The 27147-nt window shown below is 48.4% G+C and overlaps 3 protein-coding genes across 10 annotated transcripts in view; 1 reads left to right on the top strand and 2 right to left on the bottom strand.

The window, feature by feature from the left end:
• Nucleotides 1-2086, bottom strand: part of PCSK6 (proprotein convertase subtilisin/kexin type 6) — a gene marked incomplete at its 5' end in the record, with an annotated part of 193657 nt that extends 191571 nt beyond the window's left edge. For all 8 annotated transcript variants that reach the window (XR_014242794.1, XR_014242795.1, XM_082386016.1 and 5 more), the window contains one exon: nucleotides 1796-2086. Coding sequence is in view for 6 of the 8 variants with exons in the window: in XM_082386016.1 (XP_082242142.1) it covers nucleotides 1796-2086 (291 nt within the window). The remainder of the gene's footprint in view (nucleotides 1-1795) is intronic.
• The window catches only part of TM2D3 (TM2 domain containing 3), a 190475-nt gene that overhangs the window by 37661 nt on the left and 125667 nt on the right, over nucleotides 1-27147 (bottom strand). The gene's annotated exons all lie outside the window — the stretch shown is intronic.
• Nucleotides 1952-27109, top strand: LOC309625954 (uncharacterized protein). The gene is made up of 5 exons (XM_082386126.1): nucleotides 1952-2391; nucleotides 5195-5323; nucleotides 11990-12180; nucleotides 17365-17527; nucleotides 26491-27109. Exons 2-5 carry the CDS (start codon nucleotides 5271-5273, stop codon nucleotides 26621-26623), a joined length of 540 nt encoding a protein of 179 aa, XP_082242252.1. The 5' UTR covers nucleotides 1952-2391; nucleotides 5195-5270; the 3' UTR covers nucleotides 26624-27109.

Genomic DNA, 27147 nt, shown 5'->3' with positions numbered 1-27147 from the left:
CCCGGGTGGAGGGGTGCACACCCTGAGCAAACTTCTCTCCCACAGGCAAAGTGAGGACAGCAGACTTCATGCACAAGCAACTCAGTGAGTCAGAAAGAAGTCGTTTCAAAGATCGGGAGCGGCCAGGGGACTGGCATTTCTGATCCCCAAGGACAGAAGTCATGAGGGGGAGTCACCGTGCCTCTCTCGGGCAACGTCCAGGAGCTCTCCACTCAACTTCAGTTCCCCTCTGCTCATTTAATTATAAGAGCCAGGAACCCAGGCACTTTGTAATTTACCACGCCATTTAAAAGTCACTTTTAGCGGAAGACAAATTGCTGGGCCATCTGGGCAGAGCAGCCAAGTGTAGCAGGAGCTGGGGCCCTAAGCCAACAGTGTAAGCAAGGCACCGGATGGACCCTGAGGAGCCCCTTCTTCAGTCTGGACCATGAACCAGGGAGATTTAGGAACCACAGGGAGAACTGAAGCCAGTGCTACCCAAAGGCAAATCTTAAATCACAGGATGTTTGGAGAGACTTGAGTGGTCAAAATACAACAACAAAAAAAGATATACAAGGATGTGATGGGTTGTTTCAGACACACTCTAACCTGCGATGTGAAGTACAGTTGAAACGGGTAGAACCCACTTTTCCCGAAGGTGGCACATCTCACATTAGCAGCATCCGGACTAGACTCAGGATGCAAAGAGATGTCATTTACCTCAGGGCCGCACCACACTTTGCTAGCTTCTGTCACGGATAACGATGAAACTAAATTTAACGCTGCTTGGCAGTAGGGCTTGAGTTATGAGCGCGCGAGTCTCTGTCACTCCATTTGATCCTCTAAGTGTGTAGTTTGTAGGAGATTTGTTCACCGTACGGAGAGGTCCACTGGTGGGACTGCACATTTGAGCCTGCTGCGGCCCCTCCACCCGCCATAAATCAGGATCAACCCGCCCCACTGCCACCCCGCAGGGTTGGAGCAGGAAAAAGGGACCTGCCACGGAGGTCCTTTGGAGTTATGCAGCCTCTGTGCCCGGAGCTTGTCCCCTCTTGCTAACTGACAGCAGTCCTGAGAGCGAGGCCGCGGGAGAACGCCTGGCTCCCCGGCCAGGGTCAGGCCCGGCAGGTGCTCTGCGGTCAGAAAACACGGGATTGTCTCAACCACTGCACACGTACGCACTGTCACTGCCCGGACAGATGGAGAAGACGGGAAGTGACTTGCCTAAGTTCACACATCTGGTCCGCAGAGAACTACCATCAGAACCCCGCGCGGAGGCCCAGAAACAAAGCCAACTCCCTCCACCCCCGCCGTCGCCGCCAGAAGCCTGGAGGGGTTTCAAACGCGGGACAGCCGCCTCCGACCCTCGGCGCGACTGCCCGGTCCCGCGCCACCCGGAACGCCTCCCCGACGACGGCTCCCGGGCACAGGCACCAGCCGCTCTCCCTCCGGGAGTCGCGGACACTTAGGGAGCGCACGTCACCCCCGGAGCCGCCTGCCCCTCCGGCGCGCGCACAGAATCCTGAGCCCCGCGCGGCCCGACGAGGTCAGAGGGCCCGGCGCGGAGGGGCCGGGGTCGGCGGCGGGACGAGCTCGGGGGACACGGAAGACGGCTCCCGCCACAGGCTCCCCTCCCGTGCGGCTGGGCAGGTGCCCGCGCCCGGGTCGCTGCCCCCGTCGCGCCGGGCCTGCCCCTGCGTCCCCGCCGAGGGCCCCGCGCGCCGCGCTCCCAGGCGACTCCCTGCAGGGCGGCCCCTCGCGCCGCGCCCGCCGGAGGCCGGGAAAGTTTCGGGCGCACGGGGCCGGCCGCACTCACCTGGCCCAAGTTGAGGTAGCCGTGCGCCGCGGCCACGCGGTCCGCCGCGGCCGGGCCGCCCAGCACTTGCACCGCCCAGTGGTTGGTGTAGACGGGGCGCGGCGGCGGCGGCGCGGAGCAGGCGGCGGGCAGCGCGAGCAGCAGCAGCCAGCGCCAGGGGCGCGGCGCGAGCGGCCGGAGCCCGGGCCCGCCGGCGCCCCCCGTGTCCGTGTCGGTGTCCGCGTCCCCGGCGGCGGCGGGGGCCCGGGGCGGCGGCCGGGGCCCTGGCGCGGGCGGCGCGCGCGGAGGCATGGCAACGGCAGGCTCGCTCGGCGCCCGAGCGGCGAGTGCGCCGGGGGGGTGGGGTGCCGCCTTTTAAAGCCGCTCCGCGCCGGGGAAGCGCCGCCGCCGCCGCTGCGGGCGGGAGCGAAGGAGGAGGGGACGGCCGCCGCGCGTTCCCGCCCGCGCGGCCCGGCGGCGCCCTGGCCCGCGCTGGGCGGCCCGCACCCGACCTTCGCGCGCCCGGGGCGAAGCGCCCCCCTGGAACTTCCCGCAGACTTCGGGGGCCCTCGGGACACGCGTTCCACTGGCGTCCGGGAGGGCCCGGATCGTCTCAGGTGAGTCCCGTTCCCAGCCTGGCGGGCTGGGGACCGGCGCCCCCCTCCGGTCGGGCAGCCTGGGGGCCTCATTTGCCTGATGGTGTTTTGACCTGCGTGCGAGGCCTTGCTCTTGCTCGTCCCTGCGTGAGACAAGCGGCTCGCCCTAGGTCCTGGGTTCTGGGGGAAGAAGCCACAAGGAAAGACAGGTCAGGGCCCGTTCAGAACTAGGCCTGATGGAAGGGACTTGGTGAGGGGGGCAAAGACGTTTGGCAGATTAGCTGGCTTCGGGAGGAACCTCGGGGGACAGCCCCCAGGTTGCAGCCCACTGGGGGGTAGACGGTGCTCTGGATCCCGAGCTGTCCAGTTCCTAGCTGTGTGATCCTGGGCAAGCTGCTGTCCTTTCTGAGCACAGGGCTCCACCTGTGATTGCGGGTGACAGTAGTTATCTACCCCGTGGGGCTGTTTAGGGCATGACATGAGCGCTGGCCTTGCAATCGGCTGTTGATAAGTGTTTATATGAACGCAGGGCCTGCCGCATGGTAGGTGGATCACTAGCTGTGTAGACTCTTAAAAGCTCCCGCTGACCTGGGACCAGTCAGTGGGAAAGTAAGTGGAATCATCTTGGCCCCTGCTGCCTGGGGCAGCCTAGAATCCAACAGAGACTTATTTGGTGCACCTGGAGAGCTGTAGAAATGTTCACACCTGCAACAGGTGAATGGCAGGGTCTCTTCTCCTATTCCTCCCAAGGGGTGTTGGTCCCAACTGGCCACATGTGGAAAGCAAGCCTTTATTACCTTGATTACTAGCGGCTGGCAAAGAAACAAAAACAAGGCCACGAAGGCCTTGAGGTGGGAAGGGAATCATGCCCTGATGGTCTGTCTCCAGGAGCAGCCCCTTGCCTTCGGGCAGCTGTAGAGAGCTCACTGTGCAAGTCTGTGGCTTGGCAGGTGGAAGGTCGGTGACGAGAGGCAGGAGCAGGTGGGGACAGAGCAGGACCCATGCCGATGGCTTCCCCGGGTCCTTTCCAGCCTCCCTCTCAGGAGCCCTTCGGTTTCATAACCCACATGATTCATCCTTTCTGCTGGCGTGAGTCACCCCAGTGGAGGTGGGAGAACAGGAGGCCCGACAGGGACCAGCCAAATTCTTGTTCACAAGTGCTCCTGCCAGGGGCCCCTCTGGAACCTGGGGATTGATTTCCCACACTTTCTTCCCTTTTCTGCACTAAATGCAGTTTGTCCTCCCTTTCCTCCCCTGGCCAAGTGGGCTCAGCCCACGATGCAGAATGCAGGCCCTGAGTTTCCCTCCTGCAGATGGCCTCGCCCTGCCCACGTGAGAGACAGAAGCCCTAACACAGGCTGGGCTGCCCTGCGGGAAACCGCACTGCCCCGAGAGGGCAGAAACAGTGCCCAGAACCCATAGCCTGTCTCTTCCCAATGCCACCCTGGCTGCCCACAGAGGAGGGACACTGGATTAAAGGCCTCCCTCTGTCACTTACCAGCAATACACCTGTCACCTTTCTGGCCCCTGTTGGCCAGACTGTCCCTTGGCCCTGTCCTGGACCCCGTGTTGTACTCCTTCAAGTATGTGACCCTCTTCAAGCTAAGGCTACACTGCACATAATCTAAGTTATTATGAAGCGGCTCATGTCTCCCAAGAGGATACTGCCACAGCAGCAGTGATTTTGACAGACAGAGATAAGGGTTTTTCCATAATAATTTAGTAGATTAAGGGATTCAGCCCACTGAACTGAGAGGAGACTAAAATGCATCTGAATTTTTATTTGGAGGGATCCGAATTTATTTTATTAATAGATCTGCTCGTTTGGGGCTAAACTTTCCATTTACTGTGGACGTGCCCAGACAATATCTTGGCTTCAATGTTGTTGGGAGCCCAGCTTCCCAAAATGAACATCTTAAAGCACCTGCTGTGGGTTGCCCATTGATTTACAAGGTGACAGGACAGCTCGATCCCAGAAGGACCAGCCCTTTGCACTGTGACCGGATCTGGAATAAGACCTGCCTCGTCTTCCTGTAGGGAACGGGTTTACCACGCACTCCAGCTCCAGCTCTCCAGATGGCCCTTGAGGGCCACACAGCTCTGTAGGGACGGGGAGGTGGGGCCTGCTGCTTCCCTAGACTGAGGTCAGCAGGCCTGCGGATGGACAGGACATGGACCACAAAGGTGACTGGAGCCAGGAAATTTTTCAGAAGTTTTTTTTTTTTAATTTTATTATTATTTTTAAAAATTATTTTTTGGTCACACTACACGGCGTGTGGGATCTTAGTTCCCCGACCGGGGATCCAACCCACACACCCTGCATTGGAAGCGTGGAATCTTAACCACTTCGAAAGGAGGCAATTTCTGGATCAAATTCTGTTTCAACACACCCCAAGTGGCTATGTGAAATCTTCTGCTATCAAGTGGTCCGGGCAGTACTGGGCACCCCTTGGCCCCAGCTGTGTAATCCTGTACTTGCTGTGAAGGGATCAATGGTGGGCATGAGAACACGTAATTCAGTAACATCTTCCCAGTGATGCCACCTCCTCTTGTCTGATTTGGGAAGATACTAGCATAAATATCACATCTTTGTATTAGCATTTTCTAAAACTTCTGAAGGGAAGTTTTCTAAAACTTCGGAAGTGTGCTAAGTTCGGTAGGTTGGGGTGGCATCCCTCAAAGAATGTCTGATGGGCACCACCTTCAGGATGTGAGAGAAGAGCATGCACTCAGCAGAGCTTCCCTGCTACTTGTGTGCAACCCCGGGCGAAGTTATTCCAGTATCCTCTGCCAAAATGGCAGTAATGACGCTGCGCCCATGCAGGGGAGCTGCGGAGCCAGTCAAAGCTGACAGGGGCCAAGCCCCTTGCCCAGCCTGGCACCAAGTACACGCTGAACAAATGGTGACACCGGTGACCACTGCTGCCGCCGGGCACCAGGAGCCTCCAGTGGGGTAAGATGGGCAAGGCTGCACACTCTGTCCCTCTGTGGGGTTCACGGGCACATAAATGTCCTGTCCTTCCACCAGGCCTCGTTGCACATTTCCTCACATCTTAACATCCCTGAAATCGGGGAAAATCTCACAGTCAGTGTCTTGTGGTCACCACTGGCCTGGACCGAAACTGACTTCTTCCTGAGAGGATTTGTGTTTGCTCCTGCCAGTGATCTGGGACACAGCTCCTGAGACCCCTTGGGGACCACGTGGGTGGTGTGACCCCCAGCTGAGAACCAGCTTATGGTTCAAATGATCAGTGCAAGCGTTTCTCCCTGCCTCCACCATGGCCAGGGGAGAGGCCAGAGGGCTCCCTGCTGTCCCTCTCTGGTGGTGGGTTTATTTCTCATCTTCTCCTGCACCAATGGTGTAGCCTTTCACTGGCACAGCTTCATGGAAGAGTCCCCATGACACTTCCCAACTTGGACACTTTTCCTTTCTCAGTAATATGTCAAATCCTGATGCATCTTCCACTCAAGGGTGTCTCTTGGATTTGATGAATATGGCATTAATGCCTCTAAGACACATTGCAGTAAAGATGCCTATTTAACTCTCTCAAATGTATTTGATGTTTCTTCGTGTAGCATCTATTAACATCCTACAGCAGAGGTACAGAGAGTGCCGTGTTTTTAATGAAAATCTGTTTTGACTCCTTTGGCAAAGCAAAGGTCTTCCATTGCCTGGTTAGTGTGAATTTTCAAATTCTACCCTTCTCTCAGGAGAACACCTGGATGCTTTAGACTACACAGCATTCAGAGGTGTGATGCCCGATGGGATGCATTCTGTAGAACTGACAGCCCTGCCACCAAGCCTGGATAACACACATGGTCCCTAGCCTGGGGGGACAGGAGATGCTGACACAGACGCCACATAGTGAGTGGGCCTGTGATGAGAGTGGGCCCGCAAAAGAGTAGACCACTGCCTCCTTCCACCCCTTCCACACACACCCCGTCTCCTCACCCCCCACCCCCAGTCCCGAGAAAGCACCCAGGCCCAGGGCTTCTACAAACCAGGGGTCCCCCAACTGACTCCAAGTCTTTTCACCCAAAATCCTTCTCGCTGTGGCAGGTCAGGGGTCTTCCCTTTCGGTCTGTGTTACTGCCAGTTTATCTCATCGTCTCCTCAGTGTGGGCTGATTCATATTGGGCTTTACTCCTTTTGGGGGCGGGGGGCTGACAATCTGAGGGGGTGCGTGGAGCAGCTCTCTGCCCACCCCACTCCCACCCACTCTTTGCCTCTCTGGTTAGACTCTCCCTTTTACCTAGATCCTCCTCCTGTTAACAAAGAGTCTTGTGAAAACTGCTTCTCCTGCAAAACAATTATCCTGAATCTAGCAATTATGTATCTCAGTGTTCCTTTCATAAACTCCCAGGCGGAAATTTAGTGTCAAACAAGGAATTTAGGAGCAAAACAGCTGAAACTCCCTCAGAAGCTCTTCCCGACTAAGAATGAAAGCTTTGCCGTTTCTCTGTTTTCCCTTCTTGCCTTGGCTCCCAGGAGGCTCCGCGCCCCATGTGATAGAAAACCACAATGGTTTACTTTCTCCTTGCCGCAGCAGTTAGGATGCCTCTGGTTACAAGTACTAGAATATCCAAGTAAAAGGCACGTGGACAATAAAGATGGCTCACTATCCCATGAACAGGAATTTGGTGAGAGCTGGATCCAGGGTTGTTAATTCAGCAGCTCAGTGATAGCAGGGCTCAAGATAGCCTTCCTATCCTTTGCCTGGCCTTCTCCTCACGGACAGAGATAACTGCCCCACACTGGGGCAACTCAAGATGGCCTCCAAGGAAGGAATGGCAGGAGCGACCTTCCCTCTCGTGACTGTCTCATCTCCTTAGGGGAACACACCCAATGTCCAGTCCATTTCACCTCAGGCCCCACTGACCTGAACTGGATCACAAACCCTCCCCCTCCCAGGTAATCATTGACAGAGTAAGCGGGGTCGCCCACGTTGGTTTGCATCAGTCTTGGTTTTCCTCCTGGGGAAACATCACCACCCCAGACTGAGCAAAATCAGAGATCTGCTAGCAAGACGCCGGTCCAGGAAGGCTGCTGGCTGGGCCTACCATCTCCTCCCCTCCCTTTCTATTTCATCACCTTCATATAGATTCAGACTGCAAATGCGTATTTATTGAAAGGAAGAACAGAAGGGAGGAGGGGGGGAAGGAGGTGCCCCCCACCCCCATGCCAAGCAGACCCCCAGGATAGCACTGCATTTTACCCGAGCCCAGCAGATGGGCAACAGGATCTGCATCTTACTCCTGGGTGAGGACATCATTCCTTTGATGCCAGGATGAGTTTTGGCTTCGTTGCCTGAGCACTCTTTCCAAGTGAGAATAAATTAGGAACTTGGGCTCCGCCCCCCACACTCTCTGCAAATGGAGCGAGGCACAAGCTGGAGAGAAGAAGAGCTCGAAATCCAGTCCTTTCTAGACAACCATTGTCTCGGGAACCCGAGTGTATAAAGAGATAATGGGGAACGTGCAGCTCAGGGGCTGGGCTGGGTGCGGCGGAGGAACTGGCTGCTGCGGCCAGAGGCAGCAATGCGGTCCGTCACTCCTCTGTCCCCCCGCCCCCTCCAAGCTGCCCCTCCCTGGTTGCCCCGGTCCTCAGGGAACCCTCCCCCCGCCGCCCCCACACCGTGGGCTCCTGCTCTGGCAATTGCGCACACTCAACTTTTCCTCTCCCAGATCCTTCCCCTCATCTGCACGTTTCCCAGTGCCCCGCCCCCCACCCTATACAGGCTCCCTCACCCCCCTCCCCCCTTCGGCTCTTACCACCGAGGCCCTGGAGAAGGTCACCTGGCTCTTCACCTAAGGGTCACTGTGCTCCTGGCTCTCCGTGGACTCAGCACCTGCGACCGCAGCCGACCGCAGACGGAGAACCAGCCACCTGTCTCCCTGACACGCGCCATCCACACCTCCGCAGTCGTGCAAATCCCCACGCTCCTTTCTCCACCTCCCACCCTGTCCCCACCCTCACTCTCCCGAGGCCCCGCGTCCTTCTTCACCAAGTTCTCAGGGGGGACCGTCCCCTCGCACTGCACCCGTGGGCTCGTCTCCCCACCCTGCTGCCCGAGGGGGCCCCGCTCCTGCCGAGGACCCCACTCCCTTCCTGGGCACCCCCCTGCGCCCCACCCCGCCCCGCCACGTGGTTCTTCAAGGGTGTCCCTGCACCAGCTGCTGAGTTCTCTCTTTGCTGCTGTGATTCCAGCATCTTTAAAACAGCGATAACGACGAACTCTCCAGCTACCCTCCCATTTTTCTTCCTCCCTTTATAGGAAAACAAAACTCTCAAAAAGTTGTCTCCACCCAGTGTCTCGGTTTCTCTCCGGCTCTCTCAAACTTGACCACGCCAATCAGATCACCCCTCACTGCCCGAAGCCACACCCTGCTTGCTGTCACCACTGCCCCGGGTGGCTAGAGGCCAGGGGCCAGTTCTCAGCCCTGGTCCCCGGAGCCCTTCCTGCAGCATGTGACCACTCGTCCCTGAAGCCTTTCCCACGTGGCCTCCGGGACACCCCTCCCCACCGCGCTGGTCCCCCCAACACAGAGGCTGCTCCTCAGTCTCCACTGCTGGTTCTTAGCATCAAGGGCCCCAAGCCCCAGTTCTGGGCTTCCTCCCTCTCCCCTGCCCACCCACCTCCACTGCCCCACCGGGACGTCAGTCATTTTCATCACCGCGGGTGCCCATTACCGGCTGATGGTTCCCAACCTGTGTCGCCGGCTTGGACGTCACACCTGATCACCAGACACTGAGGACATCTCCCCTCTGCGTCTAAGGCTCATCACACAAACTGAGCTCCTGCTCTTCCCAGCCCCCTAACCCACCCCCAGATTTCCCATCATGGTAAAGGGCAGCCCCAAAGCCTGCGGCCCCCTCGACCCCTCCCCGAGTCTAGGCTCTCAGGGAATCTGGTCATTTCTACCTTGGAAATCCATCCAGAGCCTGAGTACTTCTCACCACTCCGACTGCTACCGCCCTGGGCCAGGCCACGCTCACATGTCCCCTGGTGTACTCAGCAGTCTCCTAAATGCCCTCCCTATTCTGCCCTTGCCCCTTGAATCAGCCCTCAACACGGGGGATCATGTGAAACAGAGTCACATAGGCCACTCCCCAGCTTAGAGTCCTTCCAGGCTCACGCAGAGCAAAACCAAAGTCCTTGCAGCCCCAGAGGTCCCTTACAACCCACCCCAAGCCTCCACCCCCACCATGCACAGCCCGTTGGTCAGATATCGGAAGACCATTGAAATGGATGGTTTGAGCTTCCCGGAGGAAGTGACTTTTAAGCTGAGCTCAAAGAAATAAACAGGAAATACCCAGATGAGCAGACATCAGTCAGGTCTAAGTAGGAAAACAGAAACTGCACCAAGTGTTTACAGTGGATGGAACTAGTGACATGGATGATCGAAGAGCTGAGATGGGGGAGGGAGGGGCAACCCGACATTAACACCGACTCCCCCACCCACGGTATGACCCGGCTCCAGGCAAAGTGCCTGGCAGTTGGTCCAGCATGTGCAAAGGCCCTGGGGCAGGAGAAAGGTGGTGTGGTGGGAGAGCTGGAAGAGAAGCAAAGGGGCAGGGGCACTGATAGTGAAAGGAGGGTGGCCTGAGAGGGGACACGAGGCCAGGCTGGGGTAGCTTCACCAGCCCTGGCAAGAATTTGGACTTAATGCGAAGAGGAGTGGAAAGCAGAGGAGAGACGCTCCCGCTGTTGCGACCAGCCAAGCCTCGTGGCTCTCAAGCCTGTATCTGCAGCCCTTCCCATCTTCAGAAGAACACACCTTGGGTCCCACACCTTTAGCTCTTTACTCAACACCCTCACTGTCTCTGGCCTCTTAAACACCAGCCTGCTCACCTCCGCCCTGCCCAGACCCTGGCCTCAAACGTTCCCTGTGACATTCATGGAAGTGTTGTTCCCTCACCTGGCTCCTGCCTGGCTCCCGTCCCAGCGGAGGCCTCACCGTGCACACACAGGCTGTCAGGATAACTTCCAGCCTGGCTCTCTGCTCCAGCTCACTGCCCCTCTAACCCCACCCCCAACCTGAGGCTCGGTTCCCATGTGCTCTTGGGAGCCTACTTAGACCACTGTGAATGTTTGCAGCCAACAGGGTGGAGACCAAACTCCATGAGGCAGAGCCCTCATGGCCTTAGCAAGCTGGCGCTGTCTTTCTTGCTCTTCCTGCCCCATCGTGGGCCAACCACCTTCCCAGATGGACCAGCCCTTCAGGCCCAGGCTGCTTGGATTTCGACACCTCCTCCCTGGGTGTGCCTTCCTCCCCTCCCCGCCCCCACATGCAAATTCCTCCTGCTGCAAGGCACCTCCTCCGTGAAGCCTTCCTTCACCAAAATCACCCCTCCCATGCCCCAGCCCTCTCCCTCTTGTCCCCAGGCAGAACTGCTCACCTGGCTGACGTTCTGGTTCTGGAATCTCTCACACCCAGCTCGGTGCCGACTGGGGGCTGAGTCTCAGAAGCTGCTTTCCATCTCTTGGGGCTCCCTGGGCCTCCCTTTCCTCCCTGGTAGGAAGAAGCCTCAGACCTGGTGCCCTTCCCCTGTACAAACAAGCTAGAACCTCCTTCTGGGGTTTCCTACAGCAGTCTCTTCCAGAACCTTGGAGGAGGATAAGCTAGTCTGACGTGGGCAGGCAGGACTGTGAAGGGAATCCTACAGGTTTAAAAACAACCCATTGGAGCCCTGGGTTTTTCCTATAAATATGATTGCTGTCATCCTAAATGTCACTCCGTCCAGGTTATCTATCCCTCAGTATCAGGTGACAATGATTTTGCTAAAAGAATCAAGACCAGAAGACCTGACTGTAGATGGCCAAGAGCAGCAGCAGATCCAGGGCCAAGGGCAGTAGAGCCGGGTCTCGTCGACGCAAAGCAGCCCTATGACCAGGGCAGGCGTTGGGCTTGCCGAGCGGGGGCTGCAGGAGTGCAGAGGGGGTTTATGACGAGTCGGTGTATCACGTGAAACAAGGGGCCTAGAGACGAGAGAAGCCTGGTGACCACAGGCCCCGCGAAGCAAGACGCAAAGGCACCCACGTTCCTTTCCACATGCTGCTTCAATTTTCTGCTGACCTGAACACAGCTTCCTGCAGGATTGCCCTGGTGCGGGCCCCGGAGTCCGGTCTCAGGCAGGGTGGGGCAGTGGGCAGTGGGGTGGGCTCTGGGTAGTGGGTGGAATCCAGCCCAGCACTTGCTGGCTGTGTCACTTTGGACAGGTCACCTTGCCTGCTAGGCCTCGGTTTCCTCCGCCGTAGATGAGACTTAAAACGGCCCCTCCATGGAGAGTAGGCAAGGTCATTCATGCAGGGCCAGGACCTTGAGGGCAGCCAGCAGGCTGGCAGCAAAGCTCCTGAGACGTGTGTCTCTGGTTTGGCAGATGCTGGCAGGGGTTGTGGTGACAGCAGAAGCGTGGGGTGGCAGGGCGCTGTGCCGAGTTACGTTTAGATGTTACTAAAACCTAAATGGTTACTTATCTTGCTTGGATCTATGTGGTGAATTTAGGGCTTCCAAAAATCCACTTGAGGCTTTTTATATATTCACTATTTATAGTCTAAACTCTCCCAAATTCCCAAGCCAGCCAAAATCACTCCTGCTGTGTTTTCTCTCCACCCAGACGCACCAGCAGCAGAGAACACAGCGGCGTGAACTGCGGCCCCAGCAAGCCCAGCACTCTCTCTCCTCGGGGAGCGAGACCCAGGAACTCCTCTGCCCTGTGCGGGGCCACTGGCCACCGTGTCCAGTCCCACCAACAACGCCACCAGGCCTGCCGTTCCATACGGTCATTTCCAAAAGGTGGAAAATTTGGTAACCAAACAATATTTCTGTGACCCATACGATTTTGCGTCTAGCTCTCTTCATCTGGATCGGGGCTAATTCCCTTATTACTTCTCTTTCTCCTGAGCCCCTTTTACCCCGATCCTGCAAGGCGATCTTTCGTTACAAACCAGCAGCATGGAGCAGTGTGCTCACCCCAAGCACGCAGTCATCATGGGTCACAGGTGGTCACCCTCGTTCTCTCAGTCCCCACCCTTGGGAACCTTCTCGCTCACGGCCAAGATGCTGCACCTCTCAGGTCAAAGTTCATGGAGGGCTTGGGGCACAAGCAGTACCACAAGACAGCACAGCAGGAAGTGAGCTCAGGTCCTGTCTCCCGGAACAGGCAGGGGAGGGTCTGGACAAAGCAGATGCCCAGGCAGGAGAAGGAGAGGCAGTGGAGCACTGTGGTTAGAGCAGAGATTCTTGAACTGACCATCTAGGTTCTCATTCCAGCTCTGCCATTCCTAGCTGTGTGACCTCAGGCAAGTCAGTTAACCTCTCTGGGCCTGGGTTTTCCCAACTGAGGATAAAATGGGCACAAAATCTGTGTTCACCTCAAATGAGTCAATGTAAAGTGCTCTGACTTGTGACCTGTGCTTAGACAGCATCACGTAAGAGGTGTGATTATGAGGCCAGACATCTGATTGCTACCTGTAAACACATGCTGCAGAAGTTTGTGTGCGGCTGTGTGAGCACAAATGTGCTCCAGGCCGGCCAGCCCCATGGCGCCGCTCCACGGAGACCGATGCTCCACATCCCAGACACAGAAGGAGCACGCAGCGCACAGACAGCCCCAGGGCCATCAGGAGGGAGCCAGGCAAGGAAGGAAGGAGGCAGTGGAGGCCAAGGAAGGCAGGACAAAGTGGGGGCAAGGAAGAGAAACACTCATGTCCTACTGAGGCCTCTGCCAGGCTTTCACGTACATCTGTGTCTCATTTGTTTTTAAAGCCGTCCCGTACAGTGGTTATCATTCCTCCCGTTTTACAGATAAAAGTGAATGTTCTAGTCGGGGTGGAAGGGTGGTGGTGAAGGCACAAGACAAAGGTGGAGGAGGAAGCCGAGTCACGCCCAGAGGTGCCTGTCCTGTCCCACAGACAGTGAGCGGGATCCTTGGATGACAGGCAAGGCCCGCGAGGCCTGGAGGGCGGGGAAGCAGAACCCTCCGCTGGTCCACCTGGGGGTCGGCAGAAACGGGCGACAGGCCTGGGGAAGTCACTGGCTCATGGTGACCATCTGTGCCATCCCCACCCCAGGGCTGTGCTCCTGGGCACTCAGGGTCCCTCCAGAACTGCCCCCGGGGTCAGCAGGCTACACTGTTGCCCCTAGAGGAGACAGAGGAGGGAGGAGCCGTGTCTGGAGCAGCCAGCCCAGGGAGGCCAGGAGGGAGGCCAGGGTTTCCAAGCTGGGGAACCCCTGGGTGGGGGGCCCGCCAGCCCCGGAGCTGCCTCCACTCTCTGCCTGTGTCACCTCCCTGTCAGAGGAACTCAAGAAAGTGAGTGCCCTGGGTGGGGGCAAAACTGGTCCTTTGGGACACAAAGCCCAAGGATGCACCCACACCCCATGGCTTTCCTCCAGAGGCAGCAGCGTGGCCACATCTGAGGAAGGGCACCGTCCACCAGCCTGGGGTTCACATTTCCACAGGGCAGTTGCAGGACTAGCTGCTAGGCTTGCAGATAAATGCTAGATGCCCAGTTAAATTTGAATTTCAGATAAACAATGAAAAAACTTTTCAGTATAAATATATCCCACACAATAGTTGGGATATACTTATACTAATTATTTATCTGAAATTCCAACTTACCTGGCTGTCCTGTAATTTTCTTTGCTAAATCTGGCAACTTTACATGGGGACCAAATGCTTCAGCTGGAATTGGGGAGGGCAGGGTATCACTAATACTTTAAAAATGAAGTGCCAGGCGAAGGTTTTGGTTTAAAAATTCAGAACACCTTCTGATGGGGCCAGGAATCAAGGCAATGCAAACCACTAAAAGTGTCTTGCTTTCATCTTTTTGATGCCTCCCTACCGAAGGACAAGGCACTCTGTCTACCAAGGGTCTAGAAACATCTTTCTGCCCCCAATGTCTGTTTAGAAGGCAAGCCTACCTACCCCCGCCAGTGGTATTTGGGAATTGAATTATACCTTCTTTTTTAAAACAGAAAAAAAAAAGTCTTCTCTCCGGGGCAGCATTCACATGCCCATGAGCTCTGCCATCAAGTATGAATATTCTCTTAAAAATAAAAATTATGGTGTACTTAAAAAGGAGCATGTTATGTCAGCACTGGTGATAAGACAATTTATTACTGTCTACAAAAAGAAGGCTCTAATGATGTGGTGGAAGCAGGCTCAGCGGGCTGTAAATTATGAGCCATTCTCTCGCTGGCGGAAATAAATCCTCCTGTCAAGTCACTGCGCTCCCCCTGACGGCCACGGGCTGCGGAGCGGCAGGAACTACATGCCTGTCACCTGGGGAGCAGCCCCACTCCACCCCTTGGGGCTCCCCCAACTAGTCCACACAAACCTCCCACGACCTGCAGTCACATCTTTGGGACACATGTCCTTTTTGACATGAAAAAATAACAACTGTTTATGGTCTTCTAATAGGCAAAACAAAAAAAGAGAGAGGAAGGGAGGGAGGGAAGGAAGGAAGGGGAAGGGAAGGAAGGAAACAGAATGCAGAGTTCATTGGGAAAGGAGCAGGATTCGAGATCAGAAGGCCTCATTGGACACCCTGCTTTGAGGGAAATGCCCTTCCCTCCTGAGCCAGGCTTTCCCTGGCTGGAAAATGAAGGACTTGGGCTGAAGGGGAGACCGGCAGGGACTGCTGTTCCCACAGGTACTGTGCTCCCATGCGGTGATGAGCCTCCTGAGCGGGAGGGGTTCAAGAAGAGCTGGGGCAGCACCTGCTGGAGATGGTGAGGAGGGGCCTCCTTCACCCTCCAGGAAGCTGAGCTCACACTGACTCCCAGGGCCAGCTCCCCAATTCCAGAACTCAGTGTAAACAGCCTCAAGCAGAGCCGGTGAGCGCCCCACATCTTCCCCTCCAGTGGCCTTACCACTGTCCAAAGGCGAGCTGTGCAATCAGCCCCTTCCCCTGGAGCCCGCTGTCTGCATCCAGACAGAGATGTGCACACCATGAACAAACAATATGGGTGATCGCTAGGCGATAAATATGACTACATATGTCTACTGTGTATGAGCCTGGGGTTAAGTGCTTTCCTAGAATGGCTGAAGGATTAGTTGGCAGGGTTGCCAGACAAATACTAGATGCTGAGTTAAATTTGAATTTCAGATAAAGAACGGGAAAAAAAATTTTTTTAAGTATAAGTATATCCCACACAATAGTTGGGATATACTTATACTAATAAAATGATTTGCTATTTATCTGAAATTCCAACTTACCTGGCTGTCCTGTATTTTTATTTGCTAAACCTGGCAACTCTAGATGGGGACCAAATGCTTCAGCTGGAACTGGGGAGGGCAGGGTATCAATAATACTTTAAGAAGAAGTGCCAGGCAAAGGTTTTGGTTTAAAAATTCAGAACACTTTCTGATGGGGCCAGGAATCAAGCTACTCAAACCATTAAAAGTATCTTGCTGAGCTCAGATACAGGCCATTAGGCATCTAGACAGATTAAAATAACATAAAAATAAATAAAAGCAAAGAAAGACACAGACAGGGAGGGAGATAAGACTAAACGAAACACCTGAGACTATCGTAACAACCCTCGGGGCCTCCGGCAGCAGCATCCATGGGAGAAGCGGTGGCTCGGAAATGGCTCATGCCAGGGAGGTTTTGCAAGCTGGTGTATCAGGCAGGATTTGGGTGACCCGGGAAGCACCCCTTTGCCTGCCAATCCCCCTCCCATCCTGGCCCCAACGGGCTCCGCCCAGGCTGTGCTCGTTCCCCGCCCCCCCAGGGTCCTTCCCTGCTCCCGCTACCCACCCTGACACCCCAGCAAAATGGACAATTGTCCAAGTCAGAGGCACCCCTCCCAAACAATTCCTATTTCTTCTATTTTGTCATTTCCTTTCACATCTTATACTGTCTTCTTGAGTTTTCAATTATTTTTCCTCCATTTTCTTGTTACTTATTTTCCCCCCAAAAATGTTTTTCTGATTGTCAGCAAGACACCTGTGCCTATATATAACCCAACATGAATTCTGTCTGTTGCCCTTTCTGCCCCATGGGACTAGGCACCCGTGAACTTTTCCGTGAACTTTGCTTTGCTGGGGCAGGCGTGGTGAGAGACACAGCACGTGGGGCAGCTCGGACACCAGGCAGGAGGCCATGGGGACACACACTGCTCTTTGCAAGGAGGAGTCCAGGAGGAATGTCAACAGCACTGTCTTCTAGTCCAAAAGGGGGGGGCAGGGTTAAGGGTTAGCGACTGCAGTTCTACATTAACCAGCCCTTCTGGGGATCTATAGAATAATGACAATGTTTGGACTGTCGGTGTCAAGGCTGTAAGCAGTCCTAGGGTTGTCTGGGCCACGGGTTAAACAGAATCTACGATACAGTAATTTACTGAACTGTTCTCTAATTACATGAAAATTGTCATCCACGTCTGCCACACACAGGAACAGGGTGCCAACCACGTTCTGATTCATCTACGTGTTGTCAGGTTCATGGAGAGCTGGCTGTACCTGCCATTGCTGGACCCAAAATTCTTCCTGTTCTGTATTATTTTGTGCTTTTGCCCAGAGAAAAATGATCGATTAAAGCAGAAAAGCAGGTACAGGCTGTCCCCAAATGAACATGTTAAAAGGCAAAGAGATATTGAAATGTCAAACTTTTGTCACCAGCCCATCATTTGAACGCTTTTCCAGCCAAGCGCATCTGCAGTGACATCAACCCCTCCCCGTGCTTTGCCAGGCAAGGGGGGTGCTCCCGCTGGCCGTCACCAGGGACCTGGACCAAACCCTGATGGGGGGGGGGCGGTCATCCCTCGTGTTGGAGGAGCAACCAGGATGCACCGTGTCAGTGGGTGTCTGGGAGCCTTTCAGACCAACCAAGCGTTAATAGCCCATCTTGGCCCCAGATCCTCTAACACGGCCCTGATTCTGCTCTTCTCAGAGCTTCACGTGAAGGTGACGCAGTTTCTCGTTTGAAGTGAGACCGAGATGCACACTACCTCCGTGCAGACATACATCACTCAAAGCTTTTCCCACAGAGGCCAAAAGGGTCCGACCCACAGCCCCAAAGGCAAAGATAACCAAGTGGTCATTAAAACTAAACAAGTGCAATCAAGATAAGAGTCTAAGTGCTAGTGGAAAAGACAGTGGCACTGAAAATAGCCTGAAGGGGCTGGCAAGATGGCCTGCATTTTTGGCCAGGTGAGAATTTTTTCCATGTGAAATATGTAAGCGATGTACAGATTCCACCGACACCCTGAACACCAGATTGGATCTAAAGGTCAGAGCATTCGCTGATGCTGAAATTCAGGGGTCGCCCAAGCTGTCCACGCCATCCTTATGCACCTCGGCTCTTGGGGTGGTAGGGGTGAAATGGGGAGGGAGATCCCTTGGGGCTGGGCCCACACGCCTGCCGTCTCCGAGGCCTTCGGACGCTGGGCCTGTGACCTGGGCTGTTAGACGTGGTCCACTGGAGGCTTAGCTTGGCATGTAAGAGGTCATGCAATGTAGGAACTACCTCCCACAACGAGACAGGAAGGGAAGTGGGAGAACAGGAGGCCGTGGGCACCTGCCAGGTGGCAGGTCAGTTGCCAGCTCACTGGGGTCTGTCTGCTGGGACCCAGAGGTGGCTGTCGGGGTGAGGAGGCAGGTAAACAGGAAGCAAAAAGGGTCTCCAAGTCTTTTGAACTAACCTGGGCTTTCTTACATGATTCTCTCATAAGACCAGCATGCAAGGGACCCTCTCTGAGCAGAGGCCACTACAGAAGTCTGTCAGAGCGGGGGCGGGTGGAGGGGGCTGGGGGAGAGGTCCAGCTGGCAGTTGGCTCTATCACTAAAGGTCATAATAATGGACTTTCTTTTATACTTAGTCTTGTTCTGTTCTTAGGTCTTCTACATCACATTCTACCAAAACCACTCGGTCATTTTGATTCATAACTCAGACACTTTTCTTATCATCCACCTGGCACACGCATGCGCGCACACACACGGCCATCAAAACAATACCCTGTGTCCACAGTAAGCTCATCCTTAATTTTGGGAAGTCCTAATGAGGAAGGGACTGTCCCTCCTACTCCCAGCGAGGCCACCATCCTGGAGCCTGATGACAAATGGATGACAAATGCTGAAGACCCTCGTGTCCTGATGGTCTAAGACACTGCTTTTCACTATCAACTTTTTCACATCTAGTTCTCAGAACAAGGATGTATTTATTCACAATGCAACTGTTTTGTGCCTGTCTCCGCCTATCAATAACCAGTGTTATGGATGGACGGGCCCTTGTGGTTCTTATTATGACTGCAAGATACCCTTCAGCAACAGCCATCAGGAAACTTGGAGAAAATAAAGGTTTATTACCTACAGGACCTGGAAATTACACAGCCACACAGAGAGTTCTAGGGCCTGGGCTTCTGCTTTTACTGGGGTTGAGGGCGTGGCCCAGGGTTTCACAGGCTCGCTCACTATTGGTGAATTTAAAACACAAGAGCAGGAAGGGAAAAAAAAAAAAAAACCAAGTGGCCCAAATGGTTAGTTATTGAAATCAACCAAGATCTCTAAAACGGGGAGCCTCAGTGAGGGAGGCAGTCTGGCTCTCTCTCCAGCCCTGTGGCTGGCTGTGTGTTTACAGACAGCCGTCTTTGAAGTAGATGCCTAGGCGATCAGAGAGTAAGTCAGGCACTTGCACTGCAAAACAGAAAAGACAAATAGAAGCGAAAAACTGTCTGGGCTTGCACTACATCAACATCTTATTTTATTCATTTAAAGCATTTCAGAATGCTTTTCTGAATATGCGCGGTAGAAGAGGACACATAATGAAAAGCAAAGACCACCCACTCTGTTCCCTTCCCCACCCACAGTCCCAGAAGCTGCCATCCTTTTTTTTTTGCCATCTTTAACCATTTCTGCATTTGGCTTTTCTGGTGGTTACCATCTTAATTCTAGCACACTATGGTTCTATCTTGATATTCAGCTTGACTCTTTGCTATGAACCACAGGCTTTAGCTAACACACTACTCCCTCCTCTAAATTTTAAGAGTTACTATTTAAATTTTTCTGTTGGCTACCTTTGAAACATTGTCTCACACCTAATCTTACTTCTTCTTCTATTGTTTTCAGACAATCTCTTAATTTCTCTCAACTATACCCTGACAACATTTAAATTGTCAGAGTTGATAATTTTATATACTATTTTATGAACATAATTCTTTCATGTTTTGTCCATAGGCTGATTCTAAAAACCAAAAAAACAATAAACACTGTTTACGCTATTATGACTTAGTAAATATTGTTCCTTCAAAGTCAGTCAGGATAGTAGGATTTTATTTCCTTCTCGGTGGGTCCAGTGTCATTAACTACAAGATTGACGAATGGTCAATCATTAAATTCTTGTCACTTTGCTTCCTTCACATTTAGACATAGACATGAGCTTCTCACATAACTTTTTGTTCTTGGAATTTTTATTTGCCTTATTTTTTCTTTGCTGGATCTTTGAGATTACCAAGCCTCTTAATCCTACTATTTCTTGAAGTTTTTTGCTGGAATATATCCTGCAGTAACAGAAAGAGCGCTTTGGAGATCAGTTTTTAGAGTACTTATAAATCTAAAACTCTGTGTTTTCTCACATGCATAACAATTTTCTTCATATAGAATACTGAGTTTTAAATTATATTTTTCAGAATTTTTTCTTCTTCTAGTATCGAATGTTCCTGGTAAGATGTCTGAGGCCAGCATTATTTTTGCTCTTTCAAGGATGACTTCTTCTCTCCTGGAAGCTTTAGGAATTTCTCTTTATGTGTGATGTCCTGAAATCTCTTGAGTCTGCATCAAGGCATGAATCTTTTATTCTCTGTCCTACCTGGAGCTTGGAGGGTCTTTTATTCTGGAGATAACTATGTTTCTTCAGTTCTGAGAAACTTTCTTCTATAGTGTCTTGATTCTTTTAATTTTAACAAAAGTTGTACATTTACATGGTTTAAAAATCATATAGTTCTATAGGTCTTACATGAAGTTAGCTGTTTCCTTTCCACACCCCAGAAGCCACTACTTTTGATGCTTTTAGCCTCTGATATTTGCCTCTGTATTTGTAAATCACATGCTTAAATTCCAATGTATTGATTTTTGTTTATTTTAAATATAATGTATTTACTTCAGACAATGGACAATAAGGGTTCAGCTCTTGCACTCCACTCCCATACCCTAAAATACATTTCTTTCCCTTCCCATTCTTCTAACAGAATGGTATAATTTTTGGACAAATCAATATTTAGCATTTATTATGACTGTAAATATTATTTGAGGCTGTAGCATGTGGTACATTAAAATTTTCTTTCTTATACAATTTTTTGTTTTCACTGGAGGCAATTTTTTTTTCCATTTGTTTAGTTTTTTTAGGTACCTATCACAAATTCATCCCCAAACTCTTCAACAGAAGAAAAAATCTCCCCTTTCCTGGGAAAGAAAATATGAGCAATTTTTTAAAAATTCAGGACACTGCATATCTGAAAAGCATGGTGAGAGTTTGAGGATATAGAATTCTGAGACATCATTTTCAACAAGAATTGTGAAGGTCTTTCTTATCCTTTACCTTCAGCCTTGCTGCTGAGAAGTCTAATACAGGACTAATACTAGGCCTTGTGTGGGCCTATTCTTTCTCTCTGGGAACTTTAGTGCCTTTTTTTTTGTCCCCAGTGTTTTGAAACTTTTCACTGGTGTGTCTTGTGTGGCTTTGTTTCCACTCATCATGCTGGACAAGTGGTAAACCCCTCAGACTAGAAATCCATGTCTTTTGTGTGCAGGAAATTTCCTTGAGTTGTTTCTTTGGTAAATTGCCCCTCCATTTTCCTTCTTCTCTATTTTTGAAAGTTCTGTAATTTAAACTGTTCTATTTCATGCTTAGTCTAATTTTCTTAGTTTTTAGCTTCTATTTTCCATTTCTCTGTTGGAGTTGTTCTAATTATTAGGAGATTTCCTCAACTTTCTTTCCAGGCTTCTACTAAATATTTCATTTCTGCTTTTTTTTTTAAAATTCCAAAATCATTTTTGTGTTCTAAATCCTCCTTTCTACAGCAATATTCTTTGATCAGCCTTACTGAAGTAAAATTAATATGTAATTGTTCACATCTAAAATATACAATTTGATAAGTTTTGACATATGTATATACCCATGAAACCATCACCACAATCAATATAATAATTTTTTCTTAGATGAATTACGCTTTTGATAAATTTTTCCCTGATTCATGCTCATGAAGATTTTTTTCCTATGTTTTCTTTATCTAGAAGATTTGTAGTTTTAGGATTTACATTTTGGTCTATGATCCAATGTAAACCAATAAACAGGGTTCATTTTTTTTTTGCATATGTGTATCAAATTGTTCCAATGCTATTTATTGAAAAGCATTATCCCTTTCTCCTTGAATCACCTTGGGGTCTTTCTCAAAAATTAATTGCCCATACATGTGTGAGTCTATGTCTGGACTCTCCTCTCCTCCACTGATCTCCTTGTGTATCTTTACACCAATACCACCCTACTTGATTACTGTAGCTACATCATAAGTCTGAAAATCAGGTAGTGAAAGCCCTCCTCATTTGTTCTTCTCTTCAAAGTTGTTTTGGCCATTCTGGGTCCTTTGCATTTACATATAAATTTTAGAAATAGTGCATTAATATCTACAAAACAATCTGCTGGGATTCTGACTGTGTTAAATCTATACATCAATTTGGAGAGAACTGCCCTGTTAATAATATTGAGACTTCTGATCCATGAACAAGGCGTTCTCTCTCCATTTGTTTAGATCCTCCTTAATTTCTCTTAGCATAAAGGTGTTTCACATCTTTCATCAAGCTTATCCCTAAATATCTAATTTTTTGATGCTACTGTAAATGGCATTGTTTTTGAAACTTTAATTTCTAATTATTCGTTGCTAGTATATAGAAACACATTAACTTTTTTTGTACATGGATCAAATATCCTATAATCTTGCTGTAACTACTTCTTAGCTCTAGTAGCTCTTTGTAGATTTTGTAAGGACTTCCTACAAGAATGATCATGTCTATAAAGGAGGACAGTTTTTCTTCTTTTTTCCCATATGGATGCCTTATGTTTTTTTCTTGCCTTATTGAATGGGCTAGAATTTCCAGGACAAGGTTGAATAGAAATACTGAAAGCAGACATCCTAGCTTTGTTTCTTGTCTTAGAGGGAAAACATTCAGTTTTGTTTTTTTTTAACTTAAAAGATCACTTTCTTAGACGTACAACGTAATAATCATAAAAGAAATCTTGTGAGAGAAAGGTGAATTTTTCTAACAAAGCACAACATAGTGAAACATAATATTGTGGGTGCTTTTCCTTTTCTTTTTTTAAATAGACTTTATTTTTCAGGGCAGTTTTAGGCTCACAGCAAAATTGAGCAGAAAGTACAGAGAATTCCCATATACACCCCGGCCCCCACACATGGACAGCCTCATCCACTATTAACATCCTGCCCCAGACTGGGACATTTGTTACTGTCTTTTCACTGTCTCCATGGTTTTACCTTTTCCAAAATGTCATATAGTTGGAATCATACAGTATGTAGCCTTTTCAGATTGGCTTCTTTTACTTAACAATATGCATTTATGTTTCCTCCATGTCTTTTCATGGCTTGATAGCTCATTACTTTTTAGTGCTGAATAACATTCCATTGCATGGATGTACCACAGTTTATCCATTCTTCTACTGAACGAAATCTTGGTTGCTTCCAAATTTTGGCGATTATGAATAAAGCTGCTATAAACATCTGTGTGCAGTTTTTGGGTGTGGACGTAATTTTTCAACTCATCTGGATAAATACCAAGTAGTGCAATTGCTGGATTGTATGGTAAGAATATGGTTAGTTTTGTAAGAAACTACCACTGTCTTCCAAAGTGGATTTAGTGTTTTGCATTCCAGCAGCAATGAATGAGAATTCCTGTTGCTCCGTATCCTCACCAACATTTGATGTTGTCAGTGTTTTGGATTTAGATTCTAACAGGTGTGTGGCAGTATCTTATTGTTGCTTTAAGCATTCAGTTTTTCACCATTAAGTTTGATGTTAGCTATAGGTTTTTCATAGACACCTTTTATCAGGTCAAGGAAGTTCGCTTCTAATTGTAGTTTGCTGAGCGTTGTGACCAGGAATGGATGTCAGATTTTGTTAAATGCTTTGTCTGCATATACTGAGATGGTTACGTGATTCTTCTTTTTTAGTTGCTAATATGATGAGTTACTTGATTTTTTAATGTTTAACATTGCATTCCTGGGAAAAATCCCACCTGGCAATATGCATTGTAATTTTTATTTACTGTTAGATTCACTCTGCTTAATTTTGTTAAAAATTTTTGCATCTAAATTCATGAAGGGAATTTGTCTGTAGTATTGTATTCTTATAATGTCTTTGTCTGGTTTTGGTATCAGAGAAATGCTGGCCTCAAAGAATGAGTTGCAAAGTATTTCCTCCTTTTCAATTTTCTGGAAGAGTTTGTATAGAACTGATGTTATTTCTTCCTTAAATGTATGGCAGAATACACCAGCGAAGCCATCTGTGCCTGGAGTCATCTTTTTGGAAAGACTTTTACTTACAAATTAAACTTCTTTAATAGATTTATTCATATTCAGATTATATATTTTTGATTCAGATTATCTATTTCAAATTCAGATTCTTTTTATTTTTTGTGTGATAAAATATTCATAACATACAATTTACCATTTCAAATATTTTAAATATACAATTCAAGGGCACTAAGCACATAAACAATGTCCCATAACCATCACCACTATTTCCAGAACGCTCTCATCATTCCAAACAGAAACTCTGTACCCATTAAACAGTAAACTGCTTTTCCCCCCTCCTCTCAGTCCAGTAACCTCTATACCTCTCTATGAAATTTGCCTATTATAGATACTTCACGTAAGTGGAATCATACAACATGTGTCTTTTTGTGTCTGGCTTACTCACTCAGCTTAATGTTTTCAAGGTTCATCCATGTTGTAGCAAGTATCAGAATGTTGTTTTTTATTATGGCTGTTTCTTTTTGAGTGAGCTTTGAAAGTTTATATCTTTCAAGGGAAGTCTCTTTCATCTCAATTATTAAATTGACTCATATGAAGTTATTTATAATACTTTATAATTTTCCTTTTAATGTATATAAAGTCTGTAGTGATGTTCCCTCTCTCATTCCTGATATTGGTAATTTGTATCTTTGATCTTTTTTTCTGGTACTTCTGGCAAGAAGCTTATGAGTTTTATTGATTTTATCAAAGAACAAACTTTTGGTTTCACTGATTTTTTTCTTTTGTTTTCTATTCTCTATTTTATTTATTTATACTCTTTATTGTTTCTTTTCTTCTGTTTTGAGTTTAATTTTTCTTCTTTCTCTTATTTCTTATAGTATAAGCTGAAGTAATTTATTTGAGACTTTTCTTTTTTCTAATACAGTAAGTCCCCTACATACAAACCTTCCAGTTGTGAACTTTCAAAGACGCAAACATGCGTTTGCATGTCCAATCATGTAAGTTAGTTCACATGTCTGGCGTTATCTGTAAAAGTTGGGTACCTAGGCTAACTCTGTTGGACTTATGAACAAATTGGACTTACGAATGCACTCTTGGAATGGAACTCATTCGTATGTAGGAGACTTACTGTATATGCATTTGGTACTATAAATTTTCCCCTAACTAAAGCATAGTGCCTCCCACAAACTTGCATCCCACAAATTTTGATAGGTTGCATTTTCATTTTGATTCAGTTCCCTATTGATTTCTTCCTTGACCTTTGGGTTATTTTAAAATGTGTTGTCTAATTTCCAAATATTTCAAGATATTCAGCAATCCTTACATTATTAACTTTTAATTCCATTGTGATCAGAGAACAGACTGTTTGATTTAAATTCTTATACAGTTATTGAATTTTTTATTGCCCAAGAATACACTATTTTAGTGGGTGTTCCATACGTACTGCAAAAGAATGTGTATTCTTCTGTTGTTAAGTGTAAAGTTGTATAAATATCAATTAGAACATGTTGGTTTAAAGTATTGTTCAAGGCTTCTATATCTTTACTGATTTTCTATCTATATTCAAATTATTGAGAGTAGAATGTTGAAATCTCTAACTATAATTTGGATTTGTCCATTTCTCCTTACAATTCTATTCACTCTCGCTTCAAGTATTTTGAAGTTCTGTTATGATGTGCATTAATGCTTACATTTGTTTTGTACACTCTTGGTAACTTGCTTCTTTTATCATTATCAAATTATCATCTTTATCCCTAATAATATTCTTTGCTCTGAAATTTAATTTCTCTGATAGCCACTGCTTCTTTCTTTAAATTGGTTTTAGACTACTGGATCTAAATTTTTTAAATCTATTTTTCACCTTGTATGCCTTCTTTCAACTTTTACTTTTAACCTGTTTGTGCCTTTATATTTTAATGGGTTTCTTTTAGAAAGCAAATAGTTATCCTGTTTTTATTCATTCTGACTATCTCTGCCTTTTGATTGGGGATGTTTATACCATTTACATTAAGTGTGATTATTAATGTGTTTGGGTTTAAATACATCATTTTGATATTTGTTTCCTATTTGTCTCAACTTTTATTTGTTTCTGTTTTCCTTCTGTGCTGGCTTCTTTTGGATTGAGTATTTTTATAATTTAATTTTATCTCCTCTTTTGGCTTACTAGCTGTAAGCCTTTACTTTCTGATTTTACTGGTTACTTTAGGGTTTATGGTATACATCTTTAACTTATTACAGTCTCACTTAAAGTAATATTATACCACTTTGTATGTAGTATAAGAATTTTACAACAGTATATTTCCATTCTTCCTCCCCTGAATTTTGTGCTATATTTTGTCTAGATTTTACATGTTATAAACTTAACCCTCTATGGTTACTATTTTTATATTTAAAATTAACACTTTTTTAAAAACAAAAAAAGAAATCTTACATTCACATACACATCATTTCTGGTGCTTATCATTCCTTTGTGCAGATCCAGTTTTTCTTCTAGGATCATTTTCCTTCTGTCTCCATGACTTCTTTTAAAACTTCTTCTAGTTTGTTTCTGCAAGTGGTAACTTTTTTCTGCTTTAGTGTTTCCCAATTTCTCCATGTATAAAATTCTAGTCTGACAATGTTTTTTTCCTTTCAGTACATTAATATGTTGCTCCACTGTCTTCTGGCTTGCTTTGTTTCCAACAAGAAGTTGCTATCACTTTTATCTAATAGCAGTGTATATTTTTTTCTGGCTGCTCTTAAGATTTTCTCTTTACCTCTGGTTTTAAGCAATTTGATTATGATGTGCCTTTGTGTAGTTTTCTTTACATTTCTTGTGCTTGGGGTTTACTGAATTCCTTAGACCTGTGAATTTATAATTTTCATCAAAATTGGGGAAATCACAGCCATTATTTCTTCAAATGTTTTTTCTGCCTCCTACCCCAACCTCACCCCACTATCTTCTCCTTCTAGAGTTCCAATTACATATAATAGGCCATTTCAAGTCGCCCTACAGTTCAGTTTCATTTATTTTTCCAGATTTTTAGTTGTTTTAGAAGAGAGGATAAATCTGATTCCTGTTACATTTATCACCAGGTAAAATAGAAGTCCAATAATCCTGTTTAATGGATAGATTTGTTTCTAAGATTTCAATTATGATTTTTTAAGCTTTCTTCTGCTTATCACAAGAGGGTGATGCTCATCAGGATGCACAGGATGAGGGAGGGAATCCCAGGAGGTCTACCTACTTCATGTAAAGATTTTCAAACATTCTTCCTCATTTGAGCCTCACCTAATCCCTTCATTCAGAGTT

Source organism: Balaenoptera borealis, assembly GCF_965194805.1.
Source record: "Balaenoptera borealis genome assembly, chromosome: 3".
Classification (NCBI taxonomy): domain Eukaryota; kingdom Metazoa; phylum Chordata; class Mammalia; order Artiodactyla; family Balaenopteridae; genus Balaenoptera; species Balaenoptera borealis.
The sequence above is the reverse complement of the archived record's forward strand: the minus strand, read 5'-3'. Positions and strand labels throughout refer to the sequence as shown.